At 38.3% G+C, this 14561-nt stretch overlaps 3 protein-coding genes across 7 annotated transcripts; 1 reads left to right on the top strand and 2 right to left on the bottom strand.

Moving 5' to 3' along the window:
* Window positions 1-415: 415 nt before the first annotated feature.
* On the bottom strand, window positions 416-11169 carry dnase2b (deoxyribonuclease II beta). 5 transcript variants are annotated; one of them, XM_029428923.1, is made up of 7 exons: window positions 10804-11169; window positions 10374-10484; window positions 4113-4287; window positions 2864-2942; window positions 2325-2486; window positions 1435-1632; window positions 416-844 (listed from the first exon to the last, which is right to left on the bottom strand). In XM_029428923.1, the coding sequence occupies exons 2-7, from the start codon at window positions 10391-10393 to the stop codon at window positions 510-512; spliced, it is 969 nt and encodes a 322-aa protein (XP_029284783.1). In that variant the 5' UTR covers window positions 10394-10484; window positions 10804-11169; the 3' UTR covers window positions 416-509. The 5 variants fall into 5 exon arrangements, with proteins under 5 accessions (XP_029284783.1, XP_029284784.1, XP_029284781.1 ...); XM_029428924.1 differs by having other exon boundaries at window positions 11103-11120; XM_029428921.1 differs by having other exon boundaries at window positions 10374-11169.
* On the top strand, window positions 6918-11339 carry uox (urate oxidase). The gene is made up of 8 exons (XM_029428926.1): window positions 6918-7040; window positions 8089-8301; window positions 9712-9828; window positions 10080-10158; window positions 10390-10576; window positions 10739-10862; window positions 10963-11046; window positions 11123-11339. Exons 1-8 carry the CDS (start codon window positions 7020-7022, stop codon window positions 11195-11197), a joined length of 900 nt encoding a protein of 299 aa, XP_029284786.1. The 5' UTR covers window positions 6918-7019; the 3' UTR covers window positions 11198-11339.
* A 72-nt stretch (window positions 11340-11411) lies between these two features.
* Window positions 11412-14334, bottom strand: samd13 (sterile alpha motif domain containing 13). The gene is made up of 5 exons (XM_029428927.1): window positions 13834-14334; window positions 13339-13458; window positions 12629-12671; window positions 12399-12510; window positions 11412-12310 (listed from the first exon to the last, which is right to left on the bottom strand). Exons 2-5 carry the CDS (start codon window positions 13364-13366, stop codon window positions 12167-12169), a joined length of 327 nt encoding a protein of 108 aa, XP_029284787.1. The 5' UTR covers window positions 13367-13458; window positions 13834-14334; the 3' UTR covers window positions 11412-12166.
* Between the last annotated feature and the right edge of the window lie 227 nt (window positions 14335-14561).

Here is a 14561-nt window from a genome sequence, read left to right as displayed (position 1 = left end):
CCCAGATATAACCCATTTTCTGACCTTCAGGACACTACTGTCCCTGATGTTTTAAAGTTAGAATATTAATAATAAGCAGAATTGAATTCAAGTTTGCTTTGAGTTCCTCAAAAAACATAAAAAGTAAAGAAATAAAGGTTTTTTACATAAACACAGGCAAGTTATGTGACGCATATTAATGATGTATTTACATAAAAGTGAGTCATGTGATGACACTTTGCAAATGTATTAATTTAACATAATATAGTCATAAGGCCTATGTAACTTTGTCTGGAAATTATAAAGGCTTGACCTGTTGCTGTCATCCTCAAAATCTCTAACTTACAGGTAAAGACTATGTCAGCCTTTTTATATGTACTGGAACACCGAAACACAAGTCCTTGTTTTTTATTAAATTGATGGCTAATTGGATTCCTGATGGTTGCATGCAAGCTGCTTTAATTCTAACAGGATTCAAACTATGCCACTAACCCAGTCCCAGTCATCTTCCCTTCATCTTTCTTTCTCGTTCAACAGCCAAAGTACCAGTCCACCGCCTGTCTGAAGGCCTTGTAAATCAAGGGGTTGAAGGTGCAGACCAGCCCCCCACTACGCCACATCTGGGCCCTCTCCCTGTTCAGATCCCCCAGGCAGGTCACCTGGTCCTCATAGGTCCGCGACAGGCACCACTTTGAGTGGTCGTGGTAGGACTGGAACAGGACCGGTCCGGGAAGCCGAATCCTCTTGATGTTCATGACGTGTTTAGGTAGGGAGCAGTTGGAGGGCAGCTCGTGACCTTGTGTCTGCCACGACTCCACCAGCAGGTCGGCATCCAGAGCCTGAGCCACCCAGCCCGTGTAGATATCTGAATGCCAATGAGGGGGGTTAGTTCAGTTGCACAGTAAATAAAGAAATAAAAAAAATATTTAAAATGGGCTCTGTGATGTTTCACAGCAGAAATATAAGTTTCATGCTCAGGGCTCATAATCTTGAATTATAATTTTCGAAAAAACAGATGCCTCTAAAAATCCTACAAATGAAACAATCTGAGAGGAGAAACAGACTGCTCACAACTGTAGGTCACACTAAGGCCATAAAATGTGACGAGGGTCACAAGCCAAAAGTGTTGTGCGCAAAGAGTTTTTTACTTTTGCGTCCTTGGGTGTGGTGTGCTCATACTCTTCACGGGTCTGAGACGATAGTGTGTCTGCACCTGATAGTGAGTGACTGTGGCAGACAAGCGAAATGTGCAAACAAGACAGTAGTAGATAGAAGTACAATTTTAAGTTGTGTGAAAAGTTTACAACTACAATTTTGCTTTGAGATTTTCTGTCAAAAAGTGCTTTTGTTACAATACATTTATGCATATATTTTCTTTTTACAGCAGCAAAGGAGCAACTAAATGTCTAGAGAGTAAAATATAAATGACCAATAAGCACATGAGGAATACCGTACCATCCACAAAGTGTTCAGATTTGACAAAACTGACAAACTTTTCCCCTTGGATGGAGAAAAGCTGCTCCACTCTCTTATCTGAGGCCAGTGGGGGTTTGGAGCCCTTACATAACTGGGCCAACTGCGGCAGGTCAGAGAGGAATGCAGCCGGTACAGAGCAGTTATAGAAACGTGGGTAGAGGTACACCATCTGCTTTGCTGGAGAGGGAGGAGAGTGCATCACAAAAAGGAGAGAAATAAGAGATGATTTATGTTAGAAAACTAAAGGATATACTGTAAGATGCTTCAAAGATGGACAGTATTCCTAAAAATGAAAACAGAACGAAAATAGATCTGATTTAAAAACAAAGCTCATATTTTATCTGATAGGGTTGAACTCAATCATAGTTTTGCTGATATACAATATCAAACCAAAACCAGCTTTAATTAATACTGGTTACATCTAACTGTGTCTGCCTCTCTGATATATGGATGTTTCTCAGTAATCTTTCTTTCATTAACTTCATTGTTAACTCATGTATTTTCTAATGGTTTCTTATCACTTTACCGTATTAAAGCTCTGGAAAACTCATTTAAAGGCCCCACCAGACAAGTTAAAAAGAATATATGAATATGTGTCTGATATGGTTATTCCATGAAAAAAAAAGCTACATTTACTCCTTCTCCCTCATTGAAAAAGCAGGAATCTATGAATTTGCATATATTTTTACTTTAAAAAGAGATGTCTCCTTCTTATTTTCAGTGTATGTGCTGGATTCAAGTTTCTGTAACTGAGTAAGTTGCATATTGGACCACAACGAGGTCTTATTATATGAGAAATAGAGAATTGTGTAAGTTGAAGTCTGGGATGTGTACAGAGCTGGAGTAAAGCCCCATGAGCGTTCACTCACCTATTCCAAAGAACTGTTCATAGCGGTAGGTCACGCAGAGAGCAGTCTGGCCATTGACTTTGCCAGAGGAGGGGTAGAGGTAGCCTCTCTCAGGGAATGAGGGGAAATGGGGAATGCTGTGCGACAGCCAGAAACCTTGAGAGCGGTCAAAGAGCAATACCCCTGCAGGATGCACACAAACAACGCTCAACATACACATGCATGTAAACAAACATGCTTTCAAACACGTCCATCGAAGTCATGTCAGGGCAGTCGATAATCTAGAGTTCACAGCAGTTATCAGACAGATGCTCTTTGCCCGTTTCCTCCCCCTGACACCAAAAACCTTATTGATCTGTTCTTTTTTTGCAAAATCACAGCATTGCAAAGCTTGAATAGAAGCGTCGAAATACATCCCTCATTAAATATCATAGACACAAAAATGTACACAGGTTCTGCAGGTATAGAGTGTAATCTTGTCATACAGTCATGATTCATCCTAATGAAGTCACAAGTCAAAACTAGTGAGAACACAGCTTCATTTTTGTAATGTACTGTACCTTTAGTGTGTCCGTATCCTTTGATGTAATCCAGGATCGGTGGCCCATCATTGTATAGTGCATAGACTGAACTGTTAGACTGAGGGAAATACTTGTTTTGAGGATGTGATTGTTTCGTTATTTTGTATATATAACATCTGTTGATTTCTTAAAGGAATAGTGTGAAAATAATGCAACAGCCAGCGGGAGCCCTGATCAGAAAACCTTTCCTAATTCTAACCAAGTCATTTTGTTGCCTTAACCTAAGGAGGTATTTGTCTGTATATGTGTATATGTTTTCGCACCCATCTGTTTGTTTGTTCTCTTGTCTGTCTGTTATCGGATATTGTTAGTGTGATATCTCAAAAAACTATAGGCAGATTTTAATATGGGCCAAGGAAGAACTGTTTAAAATTCCACACGTATTCACCAAAAAAGGGCGCGACAATGGGAGTCCACTGCAGTGGCGTATGACGCAAGTACAGTGCATGTGTGGGAGAGACTATTCATTCACTGTTCAAACTATTATGTAAGACATTTAATTACATCTTCCACTCAATACAAAAAAACACGATAATCGTCACCGCATAAAGACTGGAAACAGCTTGTCTATCTCTGACCAAAGGTAACAAATAGAAGACAAGACTTCAGGAAGTTATTGGTCCTGGCCAAGAAATAGTTTGGCCCCATGCAAAACCACAACTCTTGTTTACGTACAAGTTAAACAAAAGATACAAAACATTAATTAGTGAGTTTTAAAGGTCTTGGTAGGTGGATTTTGGTTCTTTTGAATGGAGCCAAGTTAGCTATGCCCTGTCTTTATGCTAAGCTAAGCTATTTAGCTGCTGCCTGGGCTTTAGCTTTATATTTATCGTACAGACATGACAGAGGAATCGTTCTCCTCATCTAACTCTCGGCAGAAAAGCAAATTAACATATTTCCAAAATTGTCTAACAACTATTACTTCATCAAAGGAAGGTTTGAAGTATTTTGTATTAATTACATTCCTTACGCTGCACAGAAATGTATCTCCAAACACTTTAATGTGCAATTACATGCAACACAAAGTAAACGGCATGAGGAAGGACTGGCTGGGGAAGCTTGTTTCATTTAGCAGCTTTAGTTCAGTTCCCCATGGGAAACAAAAGAATATCTACTCAGGAGGCTCATCAGCTCTGTTAAGTGTGATTAAAGCCACAAGAGTGTCTATCGTCCTATACACAGGAATCAGGGTATAAAACCCACTTGAAGAACAGGGACATAATCTCACCTTGTAGGCCTTTCCCATGTAAAGCTGGTTCAGTGTGTTCCCTATGGCTCCTTGACTTGTGTTAACCATGAATTTACTCATCTGCCAGCTCCCTACTGAGGAGTCCAGGTACATGTAGTCCACCCCACTGCTGACCTCGCCGATCTTACACCTAGGCAGTTTGTAGATGATAAACCTGCAGTGGAAGGAGAGAGAAATATACTTTTTTCTTCAGTATTAACAAAATATATATATTTTAAATAATAATTGAATACATTTTATTTTGATTCCATGCCCCAATTGTATTAAAGCATAGTACCAACAATATCTGATTACCCTCCAAAAGACACAGGATATTTCATACCATAACTAAAAACTTAAATCTGCTGCAATATATCATATCAACTCACCAATCAACAGGCTCACCAGCTTCATTTTTACAGGAAATGTCAGTACTACACACTGTGCAACACAAAAACATGATAATAATCTGTAAGCATGAACTGAAGTGTGTGGCCATCCTGAATGACTCCTGCAGGCAAAGTGACCAAAAGAAAAGGAAATAACTAATCTTTCATTGGGTTTTGTGCTTCATGATTGAGTAACTTTGAAAATGAAAACCTGTAGATGCAAAACAGGAAGTCATAAAATCGAATCACATGACGGGGGATATTAAAGGGAAAGTAAGAGTTTACTTATCCAGCGATAAGTCTTGATGTTCTTCATTACTGTTCTTCAAACACAAAATATTGCACCTGTTTACACCTGGAAGCTTCTAAGTGCAACCACAGGCATCTTTTATTAGCAATGGGGCTGCTGATCACTCAAATGGAAACCATCTGGTCAAAATACTCTTACACCTTGTAAGAAAGAAGTGAAATTAAACACTTTCATTTAACTTTGCATTCTATTTTTTTTGTCAGTGATTGAGGTTGCTTCAAAACTTTATTTGTGCAGTTACCCTTCTATAATCTGTAGAAATTAAAGAAAACCACCAGAGAATCATAAAACATGTCAGTCATAAGTCAAACAGTAAATTACAGACATGGAGAGACTAATACAATCAAGGTTTTATGGGTAAATAAATATAACCTAACGGAATAAAATCTACAACAAAAATATAAAAATTAGGACACGGTCGCTTCCTCTTAACAAAGAAGCCCATTGATTTTGTGGCTGCATGTCCAGACCACATAAAACATGCGAGACCGCTTTTGAGATTAATTAATTCAATTCTCTTTCTTACTAAATATAGTATTTGGTCACAAGGAATTATTGTTCTGAACATCTGTAGAAACTGATGTCAGTAAATGGTTTCTGGACTATTATTAGTCGTTAACTCAGTGAAATCACCACTTTCTAAAAAATGCCCCTTTACAGTATAAAGTTTCAAGTTATTTATTATCATATGGTCTCAGGCTCCCTTGAAAGGTGACGAACACATGGGTATTTATTTTATACTTAACAACACTTATAACTCCAGACTTGATGGCTTATTATGTGTCAGACTCACCTTGATTAATGATTTAATATAGTACATTTATACACACAAAATTAAGCAATATTCAGTCCTAATTTAAATAACAGAATGAGATCTTCAAAACTTATTTTTACGTTTTTACTGTAAACGTTAACGTATATCAACAGCCGGCCAAACTTTATGCATGAGTCATAAAAGGAGCGACCTTTCTCCTTTAATTTATTTTAAAAGAGCACAGAGCAGATAAATTAGAGTGTCACAGTCTGCTCCAGTACTTCTTACCTCAGCCCGGCACTTTTCCACACCCCGCCTCCTTCTCACCTCACCAGCCAGCCACTCCCACCTCATCAACCTCACCTTGGGCTCAGGCTGCTGCCAATTAATCAAGCCCTAATTTAAGCATCTCGTAGTCACACACTCAGTGCCAGATTGTACTCTGTATCATGCAAGTCTTTCCAGCGCTCTTCCCCAAACAGATCTCTCGTTGCCGACACTGCCTGCCCCTGACCTGCCTGCTTTGCCTGTTTCCCGACCAAGCCTGTTTTGGACCTGTCTGCCTTGCCTGTTTCCCGACCCAGACAGGATTCCTTCAACCTGCCTTGCCTGTTTCCTGACCCTCCGCCCGGCCCCGACTTACCCCTTGCCTGCTACCTATTGGTTGGTCCTTGTGGATTATTATCATCCCGCTGTGGATCATTGTACTCGGCTATAACCTGCTAACTATAACTACTAATAAAAGTCATTACCAATTATCCTTGGTTTCCTGTGTGCTGCACTTAGGTCCACCATCGACTTGTTGTGACAGAGTGAATATGTGTAACAAGAAAGTACATTATATATAAGTATGTGTAAATCATATTGACATTTTCTTTTTAAACGTAACATGGTAGACAACCTAGCTATCAAGGAGGATAATGCAACCCTCATGTGCAAATACAAACTCAAACTATTTCTGCAATAATAATATGCATCAACATGGACTGTCAAACAGGTGTACAACACAATAAGCTCACTTTCATTGTTTCTATACAACCTGGCAACCTCAAATGAGTGCCAAATATTCACGTCTGTGCGTGTGCAGGTTGTCTCAGCTATTCACTGACTCACTGGAACTATGAGAGTTTTCCACACCAGAGTGTTAAAAAAAAAGCAGGCAGGTCAGAATACAACCCAACAGAAATATCAATATTCATTGATAATTTAGACATGTCCTTTGGGTTCTCTCTGTGATCCTACATGTGTATCTAAAGCAAGGGTGTGTTCATCTGCATGCCTGATTACATCACTGTCAGGTAAAACTGGAACTTCACCAGATAAACAACATGACTTCAAAAAGGAAAGTGCAAAGGTAACGCCACCCTCTCTACAAAATCCTCCACAATCGGTAGACACCTTTTGCTGGGGAAACTGAGAACAAACGGACAGCAGGTAAAGAAAAGGAAGATACCATGGCAGCTGCTTCAGATCAGGTAACCATTATGTTTTACAAACATTTAAAACACAGCTCTGTTGACTATGAGAAGATGTCTTAAACGATACAGCACTGGAGCGTATCTCATTCATTGGGGTGAACGACCATGGGGCCGACTGTGGTACAAATCAGTGTTCATGTCTATAAAATAACAATAACGACGTCTAGATCACAAACTATTGTCAAACCCTGATGCGATAAATGTATAGTATGGGTTCCTACAGCTTGAGGCAAGTGACATTTAAGACTTTTTTTAATGCCACTCTGAATTAAATTTAAGACTAACTTTACCATAATCAAAATAATGTTATTAATTACTTATGGTTAGGGACAATTTTGCCTAAATGTTTATTGTAAACACAAATATTTACCAATGTCGTTGCTAGCTAGCAGACGAGGGTAACGAGAGTAATTCGGTAAATTATTTTGAGATTTTAAATTGCAATGTCAGAAAAAGTAATTATAAAATCCTACTTTCCATGTCTTAGCCTTTTAAGACTTTTTAAGGATCAGCTGGAACCCTGAGAAAAATATTTGTCAGTGCAGATTGCTTTATTAATTACAGAATACCACATTGAGACTGCTGTTACTAATCCCCTTGTGCACATCTAACAATATAAATTAGAATATTTTATTCTATTTTATTAATTCTATTTAGAAATTAAAGTTTCATATATTTTGTTTTGTGATGTCATATTGCCACCTTCCCTAGAGTGATTAATAAAGCAATCACGTACCAGTCCTACATTAAATTAAATTGCACATGGATGTTAGTACATGTAACACACTTGTTAAAAAAAACCCTGCAAATCCTAAATTATATACAAAATATACAGATTAATCTGTTAAAAGTAATATCTAATATAATAGTAATAGTAATATCTTGTATCTCATATGTAAAATTCATTCATGTACACCGAAGTTCAAACTTTAAAGAAAAGAAAACATAAATCAAATTAAGTCAATGCACGGTTTAAAATACCAGCAAAATGTATACTTGTGACTGCTGAACTGTCAGTAAAGTGTTCCTTTGTGTGTGTGTGCAGAAGGTGGAGTTTGTGCGAACAAGCTACGGCAAGAACACAGTGAAGGTGCTGGTCATCAGGAGAGAGGGCAGCCACCACTACATCATCCAGCTGAAAGCTGACGTGGAGCTCTCGCTCAAATCACGCAAGGATTATCTAACTGGAGACAACTCAGACATCATCCCCACTGACACCATCAAGAACACCGTCCATGCCCTGGCCAAGCTCAAGGGGGTGGGTCACCAGCTTCTCTAGCCCATCCACTACACCCGCTCCACTTTCTTCACATCACAACACCTCTATCACTCCATTGATAACAATGTCCATCCATAGAAAGTAATGGAGGGGAATTAGGAACCAACTGTTGGCTCTGCAAGTGATTGATTTTTAAAGACTTGTATACGAAGACTGTGTTGACGTAATGCTAATGAAATGGGCACACGGTTGAATTGTTGTCATAACTTTTAAACCACTGATTGTCAATTTTGGATATTATGTAAAGTATATCAATAGGCTTTACAGGCCAACAGGGAGCGAAAATAACCTTAGCAGAGTACGTTTATTAAGGTTATGTTACACTTGATATGTAAAAAGGACCATTGCAGTAGATTGGATGCCAGTGTAGTGTAATCGATGCAGTATAGAATTGCAATATTTTGCGTAAATTGTATCAATACACGGATGCCAGGTATCAAACTTTTATTATATAAATGATATATAGTGCAAATACAAATGAAACTTTCTGGTGACAATTGTTTTTAGTTCACTAGATGGTTCTGAGTTCTCTTCTGATGAGGTCAACAGGATTGGCAGGAAGTTGATCAAAACAAAGATGGAGACATCGGAAAAAGAAATCGGAAGTGCACCCAAAATCTTTATCTTTACCTTAGTAGATAAAACAGATGTTGACAAACTGCATTATTTACAGTTGAAAAAAAGGAAATAAATCGCAATATATTGCAATAAATGTTATCGCAAAACTCAGCTTATCGCAAAAAGGTTTAAAATCGCGACTTAAGTATTGTGATAATATCGTATTATGGGGCGTCTGGTGATTCCAACTCCTTGTCACGACTGGATTATATGTTCAAACGTTCAGGGTCGTTCAGAATCAGTGCTGCAGTGTTTTGAACACTCTTAAACCAGAGAGAACGGTCTTAAAGAAATCAAGTAGAATCATGCTTTTTTTTATTATTTGTGTAATTAGTTATAGAAATTAAGTCAGAAATAATCGAGGAGCAAATTTTATTTCAAGATGGACATATTGGCTTTATTTACATTCAGGAAAAGAAAGTTATTTTTCACCCGGCTATAAGCATTTAGATGCAGCTACACAACAGCTGAAGCTCTTGAAGAGAGATTCAACAGGATTCATGGAAACATACAATATGGGTACATTCCCTTATTGCTCCTTTTAAAGGCTGATATACCAAAAGCGATCATCCTTTGTTTAACTGGGAGACTCCTAATATGGTCACTCTTAACTATACTGACACATGTGACCCCTGTCAACCTCTCAAACACACACTGACTTGTGTTGTAGTCTGCACTTCCATTATGTTCCTATTTATTTATGAGATGTTTGAGATGGTTTGACTTACATCCTGTCACCTGATTTTTTTTATGCTTTACTCATCTGTTCAGGTAAAGACCATTGAGCAGTTTTCCCTGGATATCTGTCATCATTTCCTGACCTCTTTCAACCATGTGCTGAGGGTCAAAGTTCAGATGGAGGAGGCTCCATGGAAAAGGTTGGAGAAGGTAAAATACACTGTTCTGTAATCAGTCCTGGACACAAGAGTTTGAGTTTTTGCTGGCGGTCCCCTTACCTGTCGTAAAGTGAAAAGCACAAGTGGTACCAATGATACTAAAGAATACATCATATTACATGCAGCCCATCTGCCATGTGTGTCCTTCATTCAAACTATCTAAGCAACACCATGAATGAAGTACGCCTTAAATAATTCAAACATGATTTTCACCCTGTCTGCCGTTGTCCTTTGTTTTCTCAGAATGGGGTAGAGCATGCTCATGCATTTATCTACAACCCAGAAGCTTGTCGCTTCTGTGATGCTGAACAGAATCTCAATGGTACACACACACACACACACACAGTAGTTAAAAATGTCTGTTGTTGTTTTTTTGCTTTTGAGAGGCGTTCAAACTTGTAATAGCTCTGAGGTTTGGATGTGGTGTAAATACTATAAACTGAGACATGGCCGTGGCATTGCTGCACATCACTGATGCTGCTAGTGATAGGCTTGTGATCAAATCAAAAATGTTTCCTGATGTTACTGCATACTCACTCACTGTGTGCTCCAGGCATCCCAGTGGTTCACAGCGGGGTGAAGAACATGACGGTGCTGAAAACCACCCAGTCTGGTTTTGAGGGTTTCCACCGAGACCGCTTCACTACTCTGCAAGAGACCAAGGACAGATGTTTCTGCACCTCCGTCTATGCTAGGTGGCGCTACAACAAGACCCAGGATGTCAACTTTGATGCTGCATGGTAATAATCTGTTAAAAGACTTGTGCAGGAGAACACTGCATTGACTAAACATCTCAGTTGTAGGTAACCAAGATGGAGTCTGTAACTTAATTTGCCAAAGAAGGGGAACATTTCTTTATGCACTTTCTTCATCTAATGATCATCACATCACCATCCTGATAGGAAGTGTGTGAAGGAGACGATAATTGAGAAGTTTGCTGGCCCCTACGATCGTGGAGAGTTCTCACCATCTGTGCAGAAGACCCTTTATGAAACACAGGTTCTGGTCCTGGATCGAATTCCTGAGGTAAGTCCACATTTTAGATCACAAGATTTAAATCAAACCTCCAAGTCTGTTGTAGTCATAGCAAGAAAATAAAGCAAAAAGTAAGTATTCTGTCTTTTAGGTTGAGGAAATAGAGATGGTCATGCCCAACCAACATTACTTCACCATAGACATGACGAAAATGGGCCTCAGCAACAAAGATGAAGTAAGTTATGTTATCATGACTAATCTTACAAGTTATGCAATTATTTGGTTACTGACTTGCATTTTTCCCCTCACAGGTTCTTCTTGCCTTGGACAACCCTTCAGGCAACATCACAGGCACAGTGCGCAGGAAACCGCAAGCCAAGCTGTGAAGACACGTACACAACTAGGAAATGCTGCTGTTCTGATCTACATCTCAATCTAAAAAAAGCTATTTAATAGAAAAGTCAATCTAATAAAGTTCTGAGAACAAAAATTACCTTTTAAATATTTGTCAGAATTACAACGACAAATCAAGATTTTCAAAATATGTTTGAAGCTTTTGATGTGTGTAAATAAAATGAAATTCCTAAACTAATATTGTTCTTTTGTGAGAAAAGAGCACCATTTATTGCAAATCTTTGATTCAGATGTTCAAACTCCAGAGTTATTTTGCACATATACATTGGTCATACACACTTCAATACAGTTGTCTATGCGACAATTCTGAAAGCACCACAGGTAGGAACATAAAAAGAATATATACACATAAATATTTTTATATCAATAGCCTTGGGCCTCGATAAAGTAGGTGTGCAGGAACAAAGAGGCTTTCAGTTGGCTTCTTGTTTTTGGGAAAACAGAATGCTTCATTGTTACATGCTAAAGGACGTTTCATTGACTCAGCTGCACAGATTAGAGCATAAAAACTGATTTTAGGGTAAAACGATATGCACCAGAATCATCTTCTGCATGTATCAAATTTTTCAGGTACGACAACATACACAACTATATATCATCTTATATACAAATACTGGTTTGCTTTTTCTAAACCAACATGGGTTAATTCACTTTTCACACACGCACAAACACACACATACAAAAATCATTCCTCAAATGTCCTTCTTTTAAATAAAACAGACAAAAGAATAAAAAATACATGTCTCAAGCAGCAGAAATAAGAATGGCTGAAAGGGTAAACAGCTAAATTAACCCATTTTTGGGGTTCACACTTATAAAAACATACAGCATTCAAATCCACTGCCACTGTGACCAGAGGAGTCTTTATGAAGTGGCAGCTAACCTGGGGTCTCCTGACACGATGATTGTCACTGAGGTGGGTGTTGGGACATCCTGCGGTGCTACGAGGCATTGCTCTTGAGGTGTTGAGTTTGCAGCGGCTTCACGTGATACTCATAGATTTTCAGTGCAGGGCCAAGCTTTATCGACAGCCCCGTCAGGACGTCGTTACGCGTCATCAGGAGCAGAGACTTGCCATCGATTTCCTGTCAGGTGGAGAGAGAAATATTTGACTGACGTCCTAGTTTGTTTTCATCACGTGATGGGAATTTTAAGAAGGAAGAGCACTCCAACCTGATCTTGGAAAGCCGTGGCTTGCTCCTCGAACCCTGTTGCTTTGAAGTAATCGACGACGTCCGCAACCCCCCAGTTGGCAGGGTCCGGCAGCTGTCCGTTCTCCACTGGGCTGTGAGGTCACAGTCAATGCATTCATGTTAAAGTGCATGCAAACTTAACTGTAACAGCTGTTTAGCACATTCATCCAAATCAACAAAACAATGTCTTACACTAATTAGAAATGATACCTTTTCGTGTCAACAGAGCCATTTGCCTTGTCTTCCATGCCGGCTGTAAAACAATAAAAAGGAGAATAAATACATATAATAATAATCATCAAATTAAAACTGCTTTGTTTTATTGTACATTGAATATCTTTGGGTTTTGGACTGTAGGTCAGGCAAAACATGTCAATTTTTCAATAATTTCAAACGTTTAAAAGACTTAAAAATAACTATTTAATTAACCAATGATGAAAATAACTTAATTGCAGCCCTACAAGAGGCAATATAACGTAGCTAAATATGTCGCTAAAATAACTTCATCAAGAGGTATAACGATTTTCCACAGCATGAAATTCACTTGAGTTGCTTGCTCCAGCAGTTTGAGTAACAACTTCAAATTCAACTTCAATGCATTAAATTAGGTGAACACAAATTTGCCTGAAATTGGCATTTTGGCATCTTAAAAAAAAAAAGGAAAAAAACGTGTATACATTAATTTGTATTTTTGAAATGTTATGAGAGTTTAAGCAGTGCTTTGTCACAAAACATGAGTTCACGATGAAGAGTTACAGCAGCAATTAACTTTATTGACAACACAAGCAGTGTTACTTTCACACAGAAACCATGCTGTGGTTAGACTGCTGGGGACTCAGGAAACGTGTGCTTTCATTGAGCCCTTGTAGTTTCAAGTGTAATCTCTAATTTAATCATAGTAGGCTAAATGAGTCTCTTACAATCTGTAACGTTGCAGTAATTTTTCATCAGATGTCTTCTCTCGGAGAACTTAGTGGATTGGCAGCTCAAACACCATCATTGTTTTTCTTTCGCAGCCTGGCATTCAACGTGTGTCTCCACTGCAATAACAGTAAAATATTACAGTTGTTTAAAACAATCAAAAAAACATAACATTTAACCAAAACAAAGCCAACGCTAGTATTGCATCGATGACAGAGCAATAAGAGATGCAGTGTGTGGAAATGACGACCCAAAACTCAACGTTGTTAGCTGGATTACAAATAGCGTTATATATATATATATATACACAACATGTAATTGGCTTAATTGACACATACATAATAAAGCTGAAATAGCAATTCAGTACGGCACAATATAGAAATAACGTCATGATAAACGACGATAGTTAATATTTAATCGCTGCCTCTACGTATTTCGTATTAAGCTAACAGGGATAGTTAGCTGGGTCTGCTAATACAACATTGAACAGTTACCTTATTTGAGCTGATTCCTGCTCGACAAAAACAGTGCGTCCACGCTTTACACGTTCTTTGGATAACAAAAAAGTTTTCTAATCACTAAGATATTTTACAAATCAAGAAACAGCGATATTCGTTTGATAAAATCAAGATTTAATCAACTAAAGGCAACTAGCCCCGTTTCATTGGTTTAGTTTCCTTCGCCCACGACAGCAGAGAATCATGGGAAGTGAAGTTTTTTGTTTGTTTTGACGCCAGCGTTCGTAGATCAACCACCTGCTGAATTACTACACATACAGCACCATTTCTCATCACATTGATTACCAACAATTATAGTTTTTTTTAATAAAAAGAATTTATTATAGTGACATATCTTTTGTTACATAAAATCTGCTACAGCAAAGTATATTCCCCTTGCAAACACAAGTAAATATGGGTGGGAAAAACGTGTCAGCCTTCTAAATGATGTGCAAAATATCCCACAAACTAAATACAGACATTTCAGATTATTGATCCCATACTGGCATGTGTGACTAGCTAGGAAGAACTCATACACTGATTTCTTTCAGTCAGGAGTGTGAAGTGTCTCAGGGAATCCATCATTTACATCAAATATGACAAACATTATTACTCACATGAGGGATAAATGACACATAAGAAGAGCTGTGGATTTCCTACATATTTTTATGGGAAGAATTACACACAGATAGTTTGGATTGAAACATGCTGAATTCCCAGTGGTT

This window comes from Cottoperca gobio, chromosome 4 (assembly GCF_900634415.1).
Source record: "Cottoperca gobio chromosome 4, fCotGob3.1, whole genome shotgun sequence".
Taxonomy (NCBI): Eukaryota; Metazoa; Chordata; class Actinopteri; order Perciformes; family Bovichtidae; genus Cottoperca; species Cottoperca gobio.
Note: the sequence above shows the minus strand (reverse complement) of the source record. Positions and strands in the feature narration are given on the sequence as shown.

Excerpts from the sequence above, each read along its gene's own strand:
- dnase2b (XM_029428920.1), bottom strand. The coding sequence starts at position 4,611 with ATGGCCACACACTTCAGTTCATGCTTACAGATTATTATCATGTTTTTG. Across the intron at positions 2,487-2,863 it reads AGGATACGGACACACTAAAG|GGGTATTGCTCTTTGACCGC; the intron begins GTACAGTACATT and ends TGCATCCTGCAG. Across the intron at positions 1,633-2,324 it reads TGAACAGTTCTTTGGAATAG|CAAAGCAGATGGTGTACCTC; the intron begins GTGAGTGAACGC and ends CTCCCTCTCCAG.
- uox (XM_029428926.1), top strand. The coding sequence starts at position 7,020 with ATGGCAGCTGCTTCAGATCAG. Across the intron at positions 9,829-10,079 it reads CATGGAAAAGGTTGGAGAAG|AATGGGGTAGAGCATGCTCA; the intron begins GTAAAATACACT and ends TTGTTTTCTCAG. Across the intron at positions 10,863-10,962 it reads TCCTGGATCGAATTCCTGAG|GTTGAGGAAATAGAGATGGT; the intron begins GTAAGTCCACAT and ends TCTGTCTTTTAG.
- samd13 (XM_029428927.1), bottom strand. The coding sequence starts at position 13,366 with ATGAAAAATTACTGCAACGTTACAGATT. Across the intron at positions 12,672-13,338 it reads TTACTGCAACGTTACAGATT|CCGGCATGGAAGACAAGGCA; the intron begins GTAAGAGACTCA and ends ATTGTTTTACAG. Across the intron at positions 12,311-12,398 it reads CCACGGCTTTCCAAGATCAG|GAAATCGATGGCAAGTCTCT; the intron begins GTTGGAGTGCTC and ends TCCACCTGACAG.